The 12,727-nt window shown below is 44.4% G+C and overlaps 1 protein-coding gene across 1 annotated transcript in view; it reads right to left on the bottom strand.

The window, feature by feature from the left end:
- LOC123512556 (fibrocystin-L-like) overlaps positions 1-12,727 on the bottom strand; it is a 58,995-nt gene that overhangs the window by 22,292 nt on the left and 23,976 nt on the right. Inside the window, exons 33-50 of the mRNA XM_045268983.1 lie at positions 12,541-12,685; positions 12,160-12,277; positions 11,864-12,013; positions 11,308-11,482; positions 10,762-10,912; positions 9,643-9,984; positions 8,760-8,926; positions 7,836-8,074; positions 7,189-7,343; positions 6,432-6,716; positions 5,914-6,086; positions 5,400-5,469; positions 4,288-4,450; positions 3,172-3,407; positions 2,535-2,681; positions 1,655-1,873; positions 996-1,093; positions 77-183 (exon numbers count right to left, since the gene is read on the bottom strand). Coding sequence (XP_045124918.1) covers positions 77-183; positions 996-1,093; positions 1,655-1,873; positions 2,535-2,681; positions 3,172-3,407; positions 4,288-4,450; positions 5,400-5,469; positions 5,914-6,086; positions 6,432-6,716; positions 7,189-7,343; positions 7,836-8,074; positions 8,760-8,926; positions 9,643-9,984; positions 10,762-10,912; positions 11,308-11,482; positions 11,864-12,013; positions 12,160-12,277; positions 12,541-12,685 — 3,140 coding nt within the window. The remainder of the gene's footprint in view (positions 1-76; positions 184-995; positions 1,094-1,654; positions 1,874-2,534; positions 2,682-3,171; positions 3,408-4,287; positions 4,451-5,399; positions 5,470-5,913; positions 6,087-6,431; positions 6,717-7,188; positions 7,344-7,835; positions 8,075-8,759; positions 8,927-9,642; positions 9,985-10,761; positions 10,913-11,307; positions 11,483-11,863; positions 12,014-12,159; positions 12,278-12,540; positions 12,686-12,727) is intronic.

The raw sequence follows: 12,727 nt of genomic DNA, 5'->3' as shown, positions 1-12,727 counted from the left end.
AATCATCTCTGTAGCCTTGGAAAATGTGTAGTGGCAGAACAAAGGGTTTCTATATTCAGCACTCTCTCTCTCTTACCCAAATAGGTGAGTTGCTTTGTGCTGTCCTCCCAGTAGAAGTCTCCGTGAACATTGGTGGCAGGGTCAGGCAGGGCGTCCAAACTCTCCCTCTCATCACTTGTTGTTCTGTTGAGGTAGGTATTGTTAGGTTAGGTTAGGCTAGATTAGGTTAGATTGAGTTAGGATGGGTTACACAGAAGATAGGATTTAGTATAGCTGAAGAGATACACACATACACTCATACACATTAACCTAAGAGATTCTAGTTAGGTTAGGTTAAGTTAGGTTACATTAGAGTAAGTTAGGTTATATTGAGAAGACAGGACTTGGTACAGCTCAGGATATACACACATTCATACACTCACACACATTAACCTGAGACCTTCTAGTTAGGTTAGGTTAAGTTTGGTTAGTTTACATTAGATTAAGTTATATTATATTGAAAAGAAAGGACTTACTATAGCACAGACATACACAGTTACACACACACACATACACACACACTAACCCAAAGCAACCCCATTCCCACATAAATATAACATCACATCACACACATACAAACATGATCTAGTGTAGCCAAGACCCTATAAAATACAACTACAAACATACACATACACACGTGAGAAATGAGAAACTGATCCTGAGAGAAGAGTATGACATTCAAAGCACAAGATTGCATAGTAAAAAACTGAGGAAGGGAAGATGTCTGAGAGATATTAAAAATATAGTTTCCCACAAAGATGTGTTGAGACATGGAACAGTTTAAGTGAGGAAGTGGTGTCAGCAAAGAGTGTGCATAGTCTTAAAGAAAAATTGGACAAGTGTAGATATGGAGACGGGACCACACGAGCATAAAGCCCAGGCCCTGTAAAACTACAACTAGATAAATACAACTAGGTAAATACACACACATACACACACACACACTGTACTCTTACCCAAAGCCATCAGGTGTCTGCAGGAAGGTGTGGCGCACAAAGTAGTGGTCCCCGGCAGCCAGGTGTCTTGTGTCAGCCACGTATGTAATGTTGGTGATCTGTTGTGCGAATGTCACCCAGAAATTATTAGAGAGGTGGTGACTAGGAGGTGTGCAGGAAGTGATGAGTGTTGACAGGTGCAGGGTGAGGTGAGGTGAGGTGAGGTAAGGTGAGGTGAAGTGAGGTAAGATGAGGTGAGGTTAGGTTAGGTGAGGTCAGGTCAGGTGCAAGGAGAGATAAGGTGAATTTAGGTGAGGTGAAGTGAGTTTCATGGGAGTGTCAGGAGAAAGGAAGGGGAAGAATAAGAAGGACATGTAAAAAGTATTGAAAAGCACATATTTCTGATTTGACTTCCACCCCCAAAATAAATAAATAAATAAATAAAAGAAACAAAGAAAAAGCATGTCACCATCTGGCCGCTGAACATTTCCACCATCACTTCAACAGACTAATGAATCACCATCAGGCCCCTAAACATCTCCACCATCACTTCAACACAATTAGTCACCAGCTCACCCCTAAACATCACCATCACTTCAACACACCACTGAGTCACCATCTGGCCCTTAAATATCTCCACCATCACTTCAACTCGTCAGCGCATCACCACCTGGCCGTACCTGCTCTGCTTCATCAAAGGTCCAGTCGTAGGTGGCGCCGGTGTACACAATACCCATCCATCCCTCGGTGGTGAGACGCTTCACTCGGTAAGGGACATTGGTGGTGCCGTGCTCATTGGTAACTATCAGGTCTCGGGCTTGGAGGGAGGTTGGCTCAGTGTCGGGGCCCTTAATGTTGAACCTGGCAAACTTGAGGCCAGTACAAACCACCCCAGGGAACTGAAAGGACAGGTAGTGGTAGGAAAGGTTTGGTTAATTAACTGGTATTTTCTTTCTTACATATCCTCTTGTACTTACCTCTAAATCTGTACCTGTGAAAATATCCCTCATGACAGAACACAATATAAAAAACAGACACAGAGATTGAAAGATTAAGCAAACACACACACACACACACACACATACAAACATACACACCTGTAATAACTTCTGAATTGTCATTATCTATACCTCTGGAATTGTGCCTTTAAATTTGTACCTATGAAAATAACTATAATGACAGAACACAGCATCAAAAAACATAATAAAACAGAGAGATTGAAAGATTGAACATACAAACACACATACACACTTGTACCTATCTTTAAATTGACTTATCTATACCTCTGAATTTGTACCTATGAAAATAACACTGATAGGAAAACACAGCATCAAAAAACAGATATTGAAACACAGGGATTGAGAGATTAAACATTCACACACACTTACAAACACACATACACACTTGTACTATCTTTCAATTGACTTATCTATACCTTTGAATTTGTACAGATGAAAATAACACTGATAGGAAAACACATCAAAAATATATTAAAACACAGATATTGAAAGACTAAGCATTCATACACGCATACAAACATACATACAACCTTGTACCTACCTCTGGATTGACAGCAAAGGCAGAGTCAGCAGTGCAGGAGGATGGAGGTAAGATGCCCATGTCAGGAACAACAACTGCCTCTGTCGTTCCTGTCAGCGAGCTATCAGCGTCTATCCAGATTGTCTCATGCTCCCACAAGAACCTCAGCTGTAGGAGAGAAACTTTGATTGAAAGGCTGCAGTGAATGTTATTGTGGTTTTTTTAAGTTTTTCAAGATTTCAGTCAGTGTTTTCTTTTCTTTTTTTTTTAAAGATGGGACAACTGGGACAACTGGCCAAGGACAATGAAAAATAAATAATAAAAATAAAAAAAGAAGGCCCCATTTAGTTGCCAATCCCTCAAAGGTCCAATAGAGTTAGCCAAAAGAAACAGATATAAGTCTTGAGTTTTAACAGCATCTATTGGATATTTTAGTGTGGAGTTCAATGGGGAGAGAAACTTCGATATATTTTACAAGGTGCAATGGATGTTAGTGTCGTTTTCAAGGGTGTTTTTTCTTTATAATTCCAGTCAATGTTTGAATAAAGTAATGATAATTTTAACAGATTCTATTGAGTATTATTGTGGTTCATATATTTTCAGTAATCAATCACGAAAAAAAACAAAACACACACACACACAGAGACCCTTTCCATACCTTATTGGGTGAGTTATCGAAGGAGAGACCCTTGACCTGCACCTGGAAGCCTCCCTGGAACACCTTACACTGGGAGCAGCCGGAGAGAGCAGAGCAGGTGCCCGTGTCGAAGTTAACGAAGGTGACGTCGGAGATACTGAAGAGGTACTGCTTGGGGGCGATGATGCCGCTTGCCTCGTCGCTGCAAGACCCTGAACTGAGAGCCGAGTGCCCCACCACCAGGGAATTGAAGATACCTGCGGGACACAATGGGAAGGTAATAAAAATGTGGATTCTTGAAGGAGGAGTAGGAGCAAGAGCAGGAGCAGGAGGAGGAGGAAAAAAGCTGAAAATAGAAGAGAGAAAAGATGGATTTAGAGAAAGGAAAAAGATGGAATTAAATAAGAGAAAAAAAAAAAAAGAGAAGATTCTTGGGAGGTTCAAGAAAATCTGTACTCTTGAAGGAGGAGGAGGAGGAGGAGGAGGAGAGAAAAAGATGTAATTAGAAGAAAGGAAGAGAGAATTAGCAGAGGAAGAGAGAATTAAAAGAGAGGAAAAGATGGAATTAAAAGAGAAGAGATGGAATGAAAAGAGAGGAAGAGAGAAAATTAGAAGAGGAAAAATAGAAATAAAAGAGGGAAAAAGAAAGAATTAGATGAGAGGAAGAGAGAGAATCAGGAAAAACTATTGGGGTTCATGTAAAAATACGACGATTAGTAAATAAAAAACATGAAAACAAAACAAATATGAAGACAGCAAGCAAACACAAATTCCTTAGAGAGAAAAAGCTGAACAAGGAAAATGCTAAACAGGAAAAGAGGAAAAAAATCAAGTAACATAAGAAAAATACACTCACTATCACCATCACTATCACAAGGAAACAATCACCATCACTATCATCATCACCATCACTATCACTCATCAGGCCTATCATTCTTGCCAAAACCCCAACAAACATATTCACAATTACTATCACCGACTCACCAAGCCTATCATCCTCGCCCAAGCTTCTCACCATCTTCACTATCACCAGCACCACCACCACTATCACAAGAAAACAATCACCATCACTCACTAGACCTGTCATCCTCACCAAAGCCCCTTAGCATCTTCACCATCACTATCACCATCACTCACCAGGCCCGTCATCTTCGCCAAAGCCTCCCAACATCTTCACCATCTCCAAGCCGGCGTGTTCATTGTCCAGTGCCACAAAGTCATGGAACTGAAGGGCACCACCAAGTACCACCTCAGCGCCGCGGTCACAGTGCCAGACAGTGAAACTTTCCCACTTGGCCACCTGTTGGGAAAAAAGGTGAACAAGGTGAACATGGTGAAGGTGAATAGTGAAGACTTTATCCCTTCTGTAGCATAACATGTTTTCATATTTGTTTTGCTTACTGTTTCGTGATTTTATACAGCTCCAGAGATTTATGTGGGGGGATTGAAATAGTGAAGACTGTGGCCATTAATCTTCTGACCTCCATAGATCTTTCCTAGTGTCAATAAAATGGTCTAATCATACACAAAACTTGCATTTTCATATTTGTTCTGTTTACTATTTGGTGATTTTATGCAGCTCCAGAGATTTATGTGGGGGGATTGAAAGACTGTGGCCATTAATCTTCTGACCTCCATAGATCTTTCCTAGTGTCAATAATTAATGGTCTAATTGTACACAAATCTCAATATAAAAATGTGTCCCAGTACTGAAGTGATTAATGATTCACCTGTGTTATTATTTTTTTTCTTTAAATGATTCAACTTTTCCTTTTTCTCTCTCTCCTCTCTCTCTGATTGTCGTTCAGGTTGCCTTTTTCTAATTTGTGTTCTTTTTCTCTCTTTCTTTCTTTAAATGAATCAACTGTGTTCTTTCTTTTTCCTTCTTTAAATAATTCATCTGTTCTTTTTTTCCCTCTCTGACCGTCACTGAGGTTGTCTTCTTAAAATTTGTGTTCTTTTTCTTTTCTCTCTTTCTTTAAAAAATTCCTTTGTGTCCATATTTCCTTCCTTTCTTTAAATCATTCACCTGTGTTCTCTTTTCCTTTTCTGTTTTTTCTTTTCTTACTTTAAATAATTTCCTATCTCTGTTTTTCTTTTCTTTCTTTAAGCATTTCACCTGTGTCCTGCCATCACCTACTTGGGAACTGGCATCTAAGTGGGCCTTTTTGTTTAATCCCTTTTGTTACCCATGGTCATTTCTCTGACTAACATGAAGACTTAATTAAGTGATGGCATCCCACACTCACCTGATCACTTCCTCCACAGTTGCGAGACTTGGGGAAGTAGCCGTCCATGGAGAACACCCACAGCCCATACCTGCAACAACCAACAGTGTTACCAGATCAGAGGCTCAGATAAACACCCTAGAAATGATGGGAAAATTCTCTCTCTCTCTCTCTCTCTCTCTCTCTTTTTCTCCCTCTCTCTCTCAATCATCATACGAGTTTCAAGTCAGCGTAAATGGCACATACTTTGAAAACACCTTGAAAACTCTGTCTTTCTGTATCTCTTTCTCTCTCTCTCTCTCTCTCTCTCTCTCTCTCTCTCTCTCTCTCTCTCTCTCTCTCTCTCTCTCTCTCTGACATTACACAAGCTTCAAATGAGCACATAACACACACACATCTTGAAATTCCTCTCTCTCTCTCTCTCTCTCTCCCTCAACCATCACACAAGCTTCCAGTCACCAAGTAAGACACATACACACACACACATTGAAAATTCTCTCTCAACCATTACACACACACACACACACACACACACCTTCCCATGGAGTGAGCAGTGTTATTGAAGAACTGTCCCATCTGTTCGTTGTTCTGGCAGTAGCTGTTGGTGGCGGAGGGGCCTGAAGGGTGGCGCTCCAGCCTGTACCAGTAGCCAAAGTGAGTGCCGCCCGCTGCTGCGTTGTGACGGAATATGTTGTTGGGGTTCACCACCTGGCGGATGAGCAGAAGGGTGGGTTGGTGAAGTGGAATGGTGATTTGGTGAGGTGGGATGGGTTTTTTGGATGGTTTGGTGAGGTGGAATGAGATTTTTGGGGTCTCATTCATTCTCTCTCTCTCTCTCTCATCCAGAAAGATTATAATACACTCCATCTCTCTCTCTCTCTCTCTCTCTCTCTCTCTCTCTCTCTCTCTCTCTCACCCAAAAAGGAGAAGGAAGTCATAATACACTCTCTCTCCCTCTCCCTGTCTCTCTCTCTTACCCAGGAGGAGGAAGGCATCACATCCACATTAAGCAGTGACAGAGAGGTTTTTATGCAGTCTCTCTCTCTCTCTTACCCAGAAGGAGGAAGGCGTCACATCCACATTGAGCAGGGAAGAGGAGGTCCTGGTGAACACTGCAAGGTTGTATTCCACCACGTTGTTCTGCTCCACACCGTCCTCCGTGAAGATAGCGTGACCCATGTTGTTGTAAGCCACGTTGCGCTCCACCACCAGATTATTCGCCCCGTGGATTGTCACCGCGCGGTTGTAGGTGCGGTGAACGGCACAACCACGAATGTATGAGCCGGTCACATCGCCGACCATGTGGAAGTGGAGTGGGTACCGGCCAAGTTGGAAAGCCTGGTGGAAAGATGCGTTTGTCTTGATGTGGACTTTTTATTATATTTTCTTTCTTTCTGTGCATTTTTGGTGGAGAGATGAGTGTGTTTGTAGGTTATTTTTATTTCTCTCTTTCGTTCTTTTAGCTTTGGTGTGTTTTGAGTGTTTTTTTTTAGAATGTTCATAGCATTTTTGTGTGTTTTGGTGTGTTTTGAGCGTTTTAAAATGTGTTCATAGCATTTTAAGTGTGCCTTGGTATGTTTTGAATGTGTTTTGAGTATGTTCACAGTATTTTTGTGTGTCTTGGTGTGTTTTGAGTGTTCTAAGTATGTTCATAGTGTTTCTAGAGTGTTTTAGCAAGTTATTTTGCCATTCCTAGTGCATTTTCAATATACAACATAAAACAACACACTTTTAACAGAACCAACCCAACCCAACCTAACCTAACCCAATCCAACCCATCATAACCTAGCCCCCTGCCCCACAGCCTCACCTGGCCTGCCTCAGTGACCTCCACATACTCAATATGGCCAGTCACCAAGTCCTGGTCGGGGTACTTGCCAAACAGCATCACCGTGGCACCAAACTGGTCACTGCCGATCTCGTCACCAAACCGACCGTTAAAGCAGGTCTGGGTGTCAAACTGGTCTGTGTGGTGAGAGAGAGAGGGTGAGAGATTGAGTGAGGGAGAGGGAGAGGGAGGGGAAGGAAGGGTGAGGGAAGAGAGAGCGAGGGAGAGGGTGATGTTGTGGGTGAGGGGTGAGAGAGAGAGAGAGAGAGAGAGAGAGAGAGAGAGAGAGAGAGAGAGAGAGAGAGAGAGAGAGAGAGAGAGAGAGAGAGAGAGAGAGAGAGAGAGAGAGAGAGAGAGAGAGAGAGAGAAAGAAAGAAAAAGAAAAGAGAAAATCAGAAAGAACGAGAAAGGAGAGGGAAAAGGAGGGAGAGGGAGATTGAGAAAAAGTGAGAAAGAAAGGGAGAAGGAGAGAGAGAGGATAGAGAGAGAGGGAGAAATATAGGGAGAAGACAAAGGAGAGGGAGAGGAAGAAGGTAAACGAATGAAAGAAATAAAAAAAATAAATCTCAAAACACTAAAAAACAACCCAAAACAACAACAACAACAACAAACACATCCAAAACACTCACCAGGGGTCCATGTTTCACCGCAGCCTTCGATATTCTCCGTAAAATCAGCGTTAATATTCCCGCGGATCTTAATGTTACGAGTCAGAAGTCCCACCTCGGCACGCGTCTCCACTGTGCGTCCTCCAAGGGTCTGGATGAGCGAGATGTGTGTGTGTTCGAGTGCCTCCGTTAGTGTGACCTCCAGGCCGTCCTCGGAGACTGAGGCGATGGTTCTTACTTCATTTTCGTTGATGGAGAATCTGCGGAGGGGAGGAAGGGTTAAGGGGAGGTGTTAGAGGTGGGGAGAAGGGGTTAGATGTAGGAAGAAAGGGTTAGATGTAGGAAGAAAGTTTAAAGTAAGGAGGAGGAAGATTAGAGGTAGGAAGAAAGGGGTTAGAGGAAGGAAGGAGGAAATAGAGGCAAGAAAAGAGGAAATAAAGGAAGAAAGGAAGGAGATAAAGGAAGACAAGGAGACAAATTTCACCTCGGTCGCCTGCTGGTCACCCAGCCAGTCTTCCCCATTATGGAGCGAGCTCAGAGCTCATAGACCGATCTTCGGGTAGAACTGAGACCACAACACACTCCACACACCGGGACAGCGAGGCCACAACCCCTCCAGTTACATCTCGTACCTATCTACTGCTAGGTGAACACACCCCACACATTAAGAGACTTGCCCATTTGCCTCGCCGCTTACCGGGATTCGAACCCGGCCCTCTCGATTGTGAGTCGAGCCTGCTAACCACTACACTACGCGGTGTGTAAAGGAAGACAAGAGAGAGAGAGAGATATTAATTAGAAGAGATATTGAGACACAAACTGGAAAAAGAGAATGATTACAGAGAGAGAGAGAGAGAGAGAGAGAGAGAGAGAGAGAGAGAGAGAGAGAGAGAGAGAGAGAGAGAGAGAGAGAGAGAGAGAGAGAGAGAGAGACCTGCCCCTCACCTCTTCTCTGTGGTGGCAATAACAATTTGGTCTCCTTGTTTCCAGGTGACAGGGAGCACCAGGGTGATGGTGGTCTCTCCTGCCTCTGCGGTCTGGGCCAGGTGGGTCCAGGTGATGGGGACGTGTTTGCCGTGAAGGTCCAGCGTACCATCCCGCACCGCTAATACCTGTGAGATTAGGTTAGGTTAGGTTTGTTAGTCTTTCTGTCTCTATCTCTCATACTGTCTTTCATCTCTTTTCTCTTTCTCTCTTTTCCTTACTCTTTGATCATCTTCTTCCTCTTGTTAATCTATTCCTCTCTCTCTCTCTCTCTCTCTCTCTCTCTCTCTAGCCTCCCTTTGTCTCTCTCCCTATCACAATTTATCCTCCTACATCTCCCTCTCTCCCTTGCTTTCCCATCTCCCTCTTCCCTTCTCTTTCTCTGTCTTTTACTCTCCATTTCCCTCCATTGTCAGCCTTCTGTCTCTCTTCCTTTCCCATCTCTCTCTCTCTCTAACCTCTCTCTCTCTCTCTCTCTCTCTCACTTTTACCTTTCATCTCCTTCCCTCTTCTCTTCTCTTTCTCTCTCCTTCATCCTCCATCTTCTCTCTTCTTGTTAGCCTCCTCCCTATCTCTTTTCTTTACTCTCTTCTCAACCTTCCTCCCTCTCTCTCCCTCTCTTTCTCCCCTTTACTTTCATCTCCTTCCCTCTTCTTTTCTCTCTCTCTCTCTTCCTTCATCCTCCATCTCCTCTCTTCTTATTAGTCTCCTCCCTGTCTCTCTTCTTTACTCCCTTGTCAACCTTCCTCCCTCTCTCTCCCTCTCCTTCTCCCCTTTACCCTTCATCTCCTTCCCTCTAGTTAACCTCTTCCTTTTTGTCTTCCTCCCTCTCCCTCTCCCTTACCTTAGCACCATACATAGGCAGCTCAATGGACTGCGTGTTGCCGTACAGCTCTATCACAGCATCGCCAGGGAACGCCTCCTCTTCTGACCCAATACTGAGAGAACCACCCTCCACTATCAGTATATACTCTGCCCTCAGCACCAGCTCCTCCACTGCCTCCACGTCAAACACCACGTGACCACCCTGGATCAGTAGCATCTTCAGCACCGGTGTTGACTGATCCAGCAGCAGCGTCTGGCCCTCTGTGACCACGGCAAGCTGGCCCTCTGACGGTGGTGGTTGGTTGTCCCAGGTGAAAGGTGAACTCCACAGGTCGATGTAGAAGAAAATGCCATTCTCGTCCTGCCAGAGAAAGAGAGAGATGAGACAAAGATAAAGAGAGGGGTGAGATACAGAGACAGAGAAAGAGAGAGAGAGAGAGAGAGAGAAGAATAGAGGGCAGTAACATAAAGAAAGGAATACGATGGTGGAAGCAGAAAAAAAATGGAAAAATAAGAAAAGGGGAATGGATAAATGAGAGAGAGAGAGAGAGAGAGAGAGAGAGAGAGAGAGAGAGAGAGAGAGAGAGAGAGAGAGAGAGAGAGAGAGAGAGAGAGAGAGAGAGAGAGAGAGAGAGAGAGAGAGAGAGAGAGAGAGAGAGAGAGAGAGAGAGAGAGAGAGAGAGAGATATTAGAGGAGGTTGAGGGAAAAAGTGAAAGAGGGGGAAGAAAGAAGAAAGAGAAAAACAGAAGGGTATAGGAAACAGAAAGGAGGATAAATGATGAGAGAAAGAAGAAGGAAAGTTAGAGATGAGGGAATATGAAAAAGGAGAAATAGAGAAAGAGGGAAAGAGAGAAATAGGGAAAGGAGGAGGAAGGTAAAAGAAAGGAGGAAGTGATAGATGGATAAATGGTTAGGCAAAGAGGAGGAAAAGATTAGTGGAAGGAGATGTGAGGGAGGAAGTAAAGGAAAGAGAAAGAGAGGAGGGAAGAGGAGAGAGAAAGAAAAAGAAAAGGAGAGAAAAACAGGAAGGAAAGTTTGAGAACAATACAAATACAAAAACAAGAAACACGAGAAGAAAACAGAGAAAATACAAAACTCTTACTAAATAAGCAAACGGACAAACGAACAAACACTCACAGTTGTCGCCAAGCCTTTCCCGGGAACGGTGACCTGGACTGGGAACTGACCCGGGCCCTGGTGAGCCTCGGTGACACAGGTGATGCTCTCCGGCCCCTGTGAGGACACCACACACTCCGACCCGCCAATCGTCACGGTGTTGCCACTTGACCTGGACAGGGAGTGGTCAGGTTAGGTCAGGTCAAGTCAGGTTAGGTGAGGTTAGACTAGGATAAGCTACGTTAAGTTAGATTATGTTTGGCAAGGTTAGGTTAGGTTAGGCTAGGTTAGGCTATGAAAGGTTACATTAAGCTTGGCTACACCAGGTTAGGTTAGGTTAGGTGATGTCACTGTCATTGTACACAGACACACACACACACAGACTCTATTTAGGAATAGTAGACACACACACACACACACACACACACACACACACACACACACACACACACACACACACACACACACACACACTCCGTCATTCCCAACATTCTCTTACATAAAAAACTAAACAAAAGCAAACAACATGGTCACTAGACAGACACTCAGACAGACAGTGGCACTCACTCAAAGCCAGTGCCGGTGATGGTGAGGGTGGTGCCGCCAGCAGTGCCACCTCGCTGGGGTGACACATTGGTGACGATGGGAGTGAGGGCAACCTGGTATGTGAAGCCACCCACCAGGCTGGCCGTTGAACCATCGGGGTTGCTCACCACCACGTCACATGCCACATCAGACTCACCTGCACACACACACACACACACACACACACACACACGCAAAAATAAGGATTAGTTATATTACCACCATTTGTTTTTATCATCACACACACACACACACACACACAAACAAAAGAAGGACAAGTTTCATCATTACTATTATTATTACTATTATCATTAGTCAAACACCAATAAGTACAAACAAAGAGGGTTTAGTTCTGTTAGTTCTATCATCACTATCACCATTAATCTTGTTGCATTGCTCATCACTTTCATGATATTACAACTACCACCAATAACAGCAATAAAGACACTACCACTACTATCATTAACCTTGAAGTATTAGTAATCCCTCAATCACTACTACTACTACTACTACTACTACTACTACCACCACCACTTACTAGCTGGCTGGGCCGGTGCCACACAGGTCAAGGATGTGGTGCCGTCAATGGTCACTGGTTCACAGGGCAGGTCACAGAAGGTCACTGTGGAGCTGCCAGCGGGGTCAAAGCCTTGGCCTGCCAGTGTGACCTCAGCACCACTAAAGCTCCCTGTGTGAGGTCAGGTTAGATCAGGTTAAAGGGGTGGCTGATGGAGTGATGGAATGCATAGACATAGTGATATGAGACATGTATGCGCACACACACACACACACACACACACACACACACACACACACACACACACACACACTTACCAACAGAGGGAGTGACAGAGGCGAGGGAGAAGGCGAAGGAGATGGTGAGAGTGTTGGAGTCACCATACATTGTGTCCCTCACCACCACCTCATGGCTCCCTCCAGCCAGAGTAGGGGCCTGTCACCACCACCACCACCACCACCACCACCATCACCACAGCCAGGAAGAAAACAAAAGAGAGCATTAAACATTTTTCCTAATTCAAAAACTTTCCTCAGCAAACCAGACCCAAATGTCTCCCTTGCCTCACTCAGTCATGTTACTTTTCCTCTCACTCACTCACTCACTCACTCACTCATGCAGGACTTTATGTGTTTCCTCAGCTGCAATAATTCAAGACTCACTCTCCCCCCGCTGCCTCACAACACAGCCTCACTCACGGTGCACTGCAGGGAGGTGGCGGTGGCAGGGCTGCTCACCACACAGCTCTCGCCACCAATGAGCACCTCGGGGTCACTGCCGGACAGGGTGAAGCCAGTGCCAGCCAGGGTGAGGGTAGCACCGCCTGTCACGTCAGTAGAGGGTCTGAGGGGGAGAGGGGGTCAGGGTCAGGTGAGGGTGAGGGAG

Source organism: Portunus trituberculatus, chromosome 34 (genome assembly GCF_017591435.1).
Source record: "Portunus trituberculatus isolate SZX2019 chromosome 34, ASM1759143v1, whole genome shotgun sequence".
Classification (NCBI taxonomy): domain Eukaryota; kingdom Metazoa; phylum Arthropoda; class Malacostraca; order Decapoda; family Portunidae; genus Portunus; species Portunus trituberculatus.
Note: the sequence above shows the minus strand (reverse complement) of the source record. Positions and strands in the feature narration are given on the sequence as shown.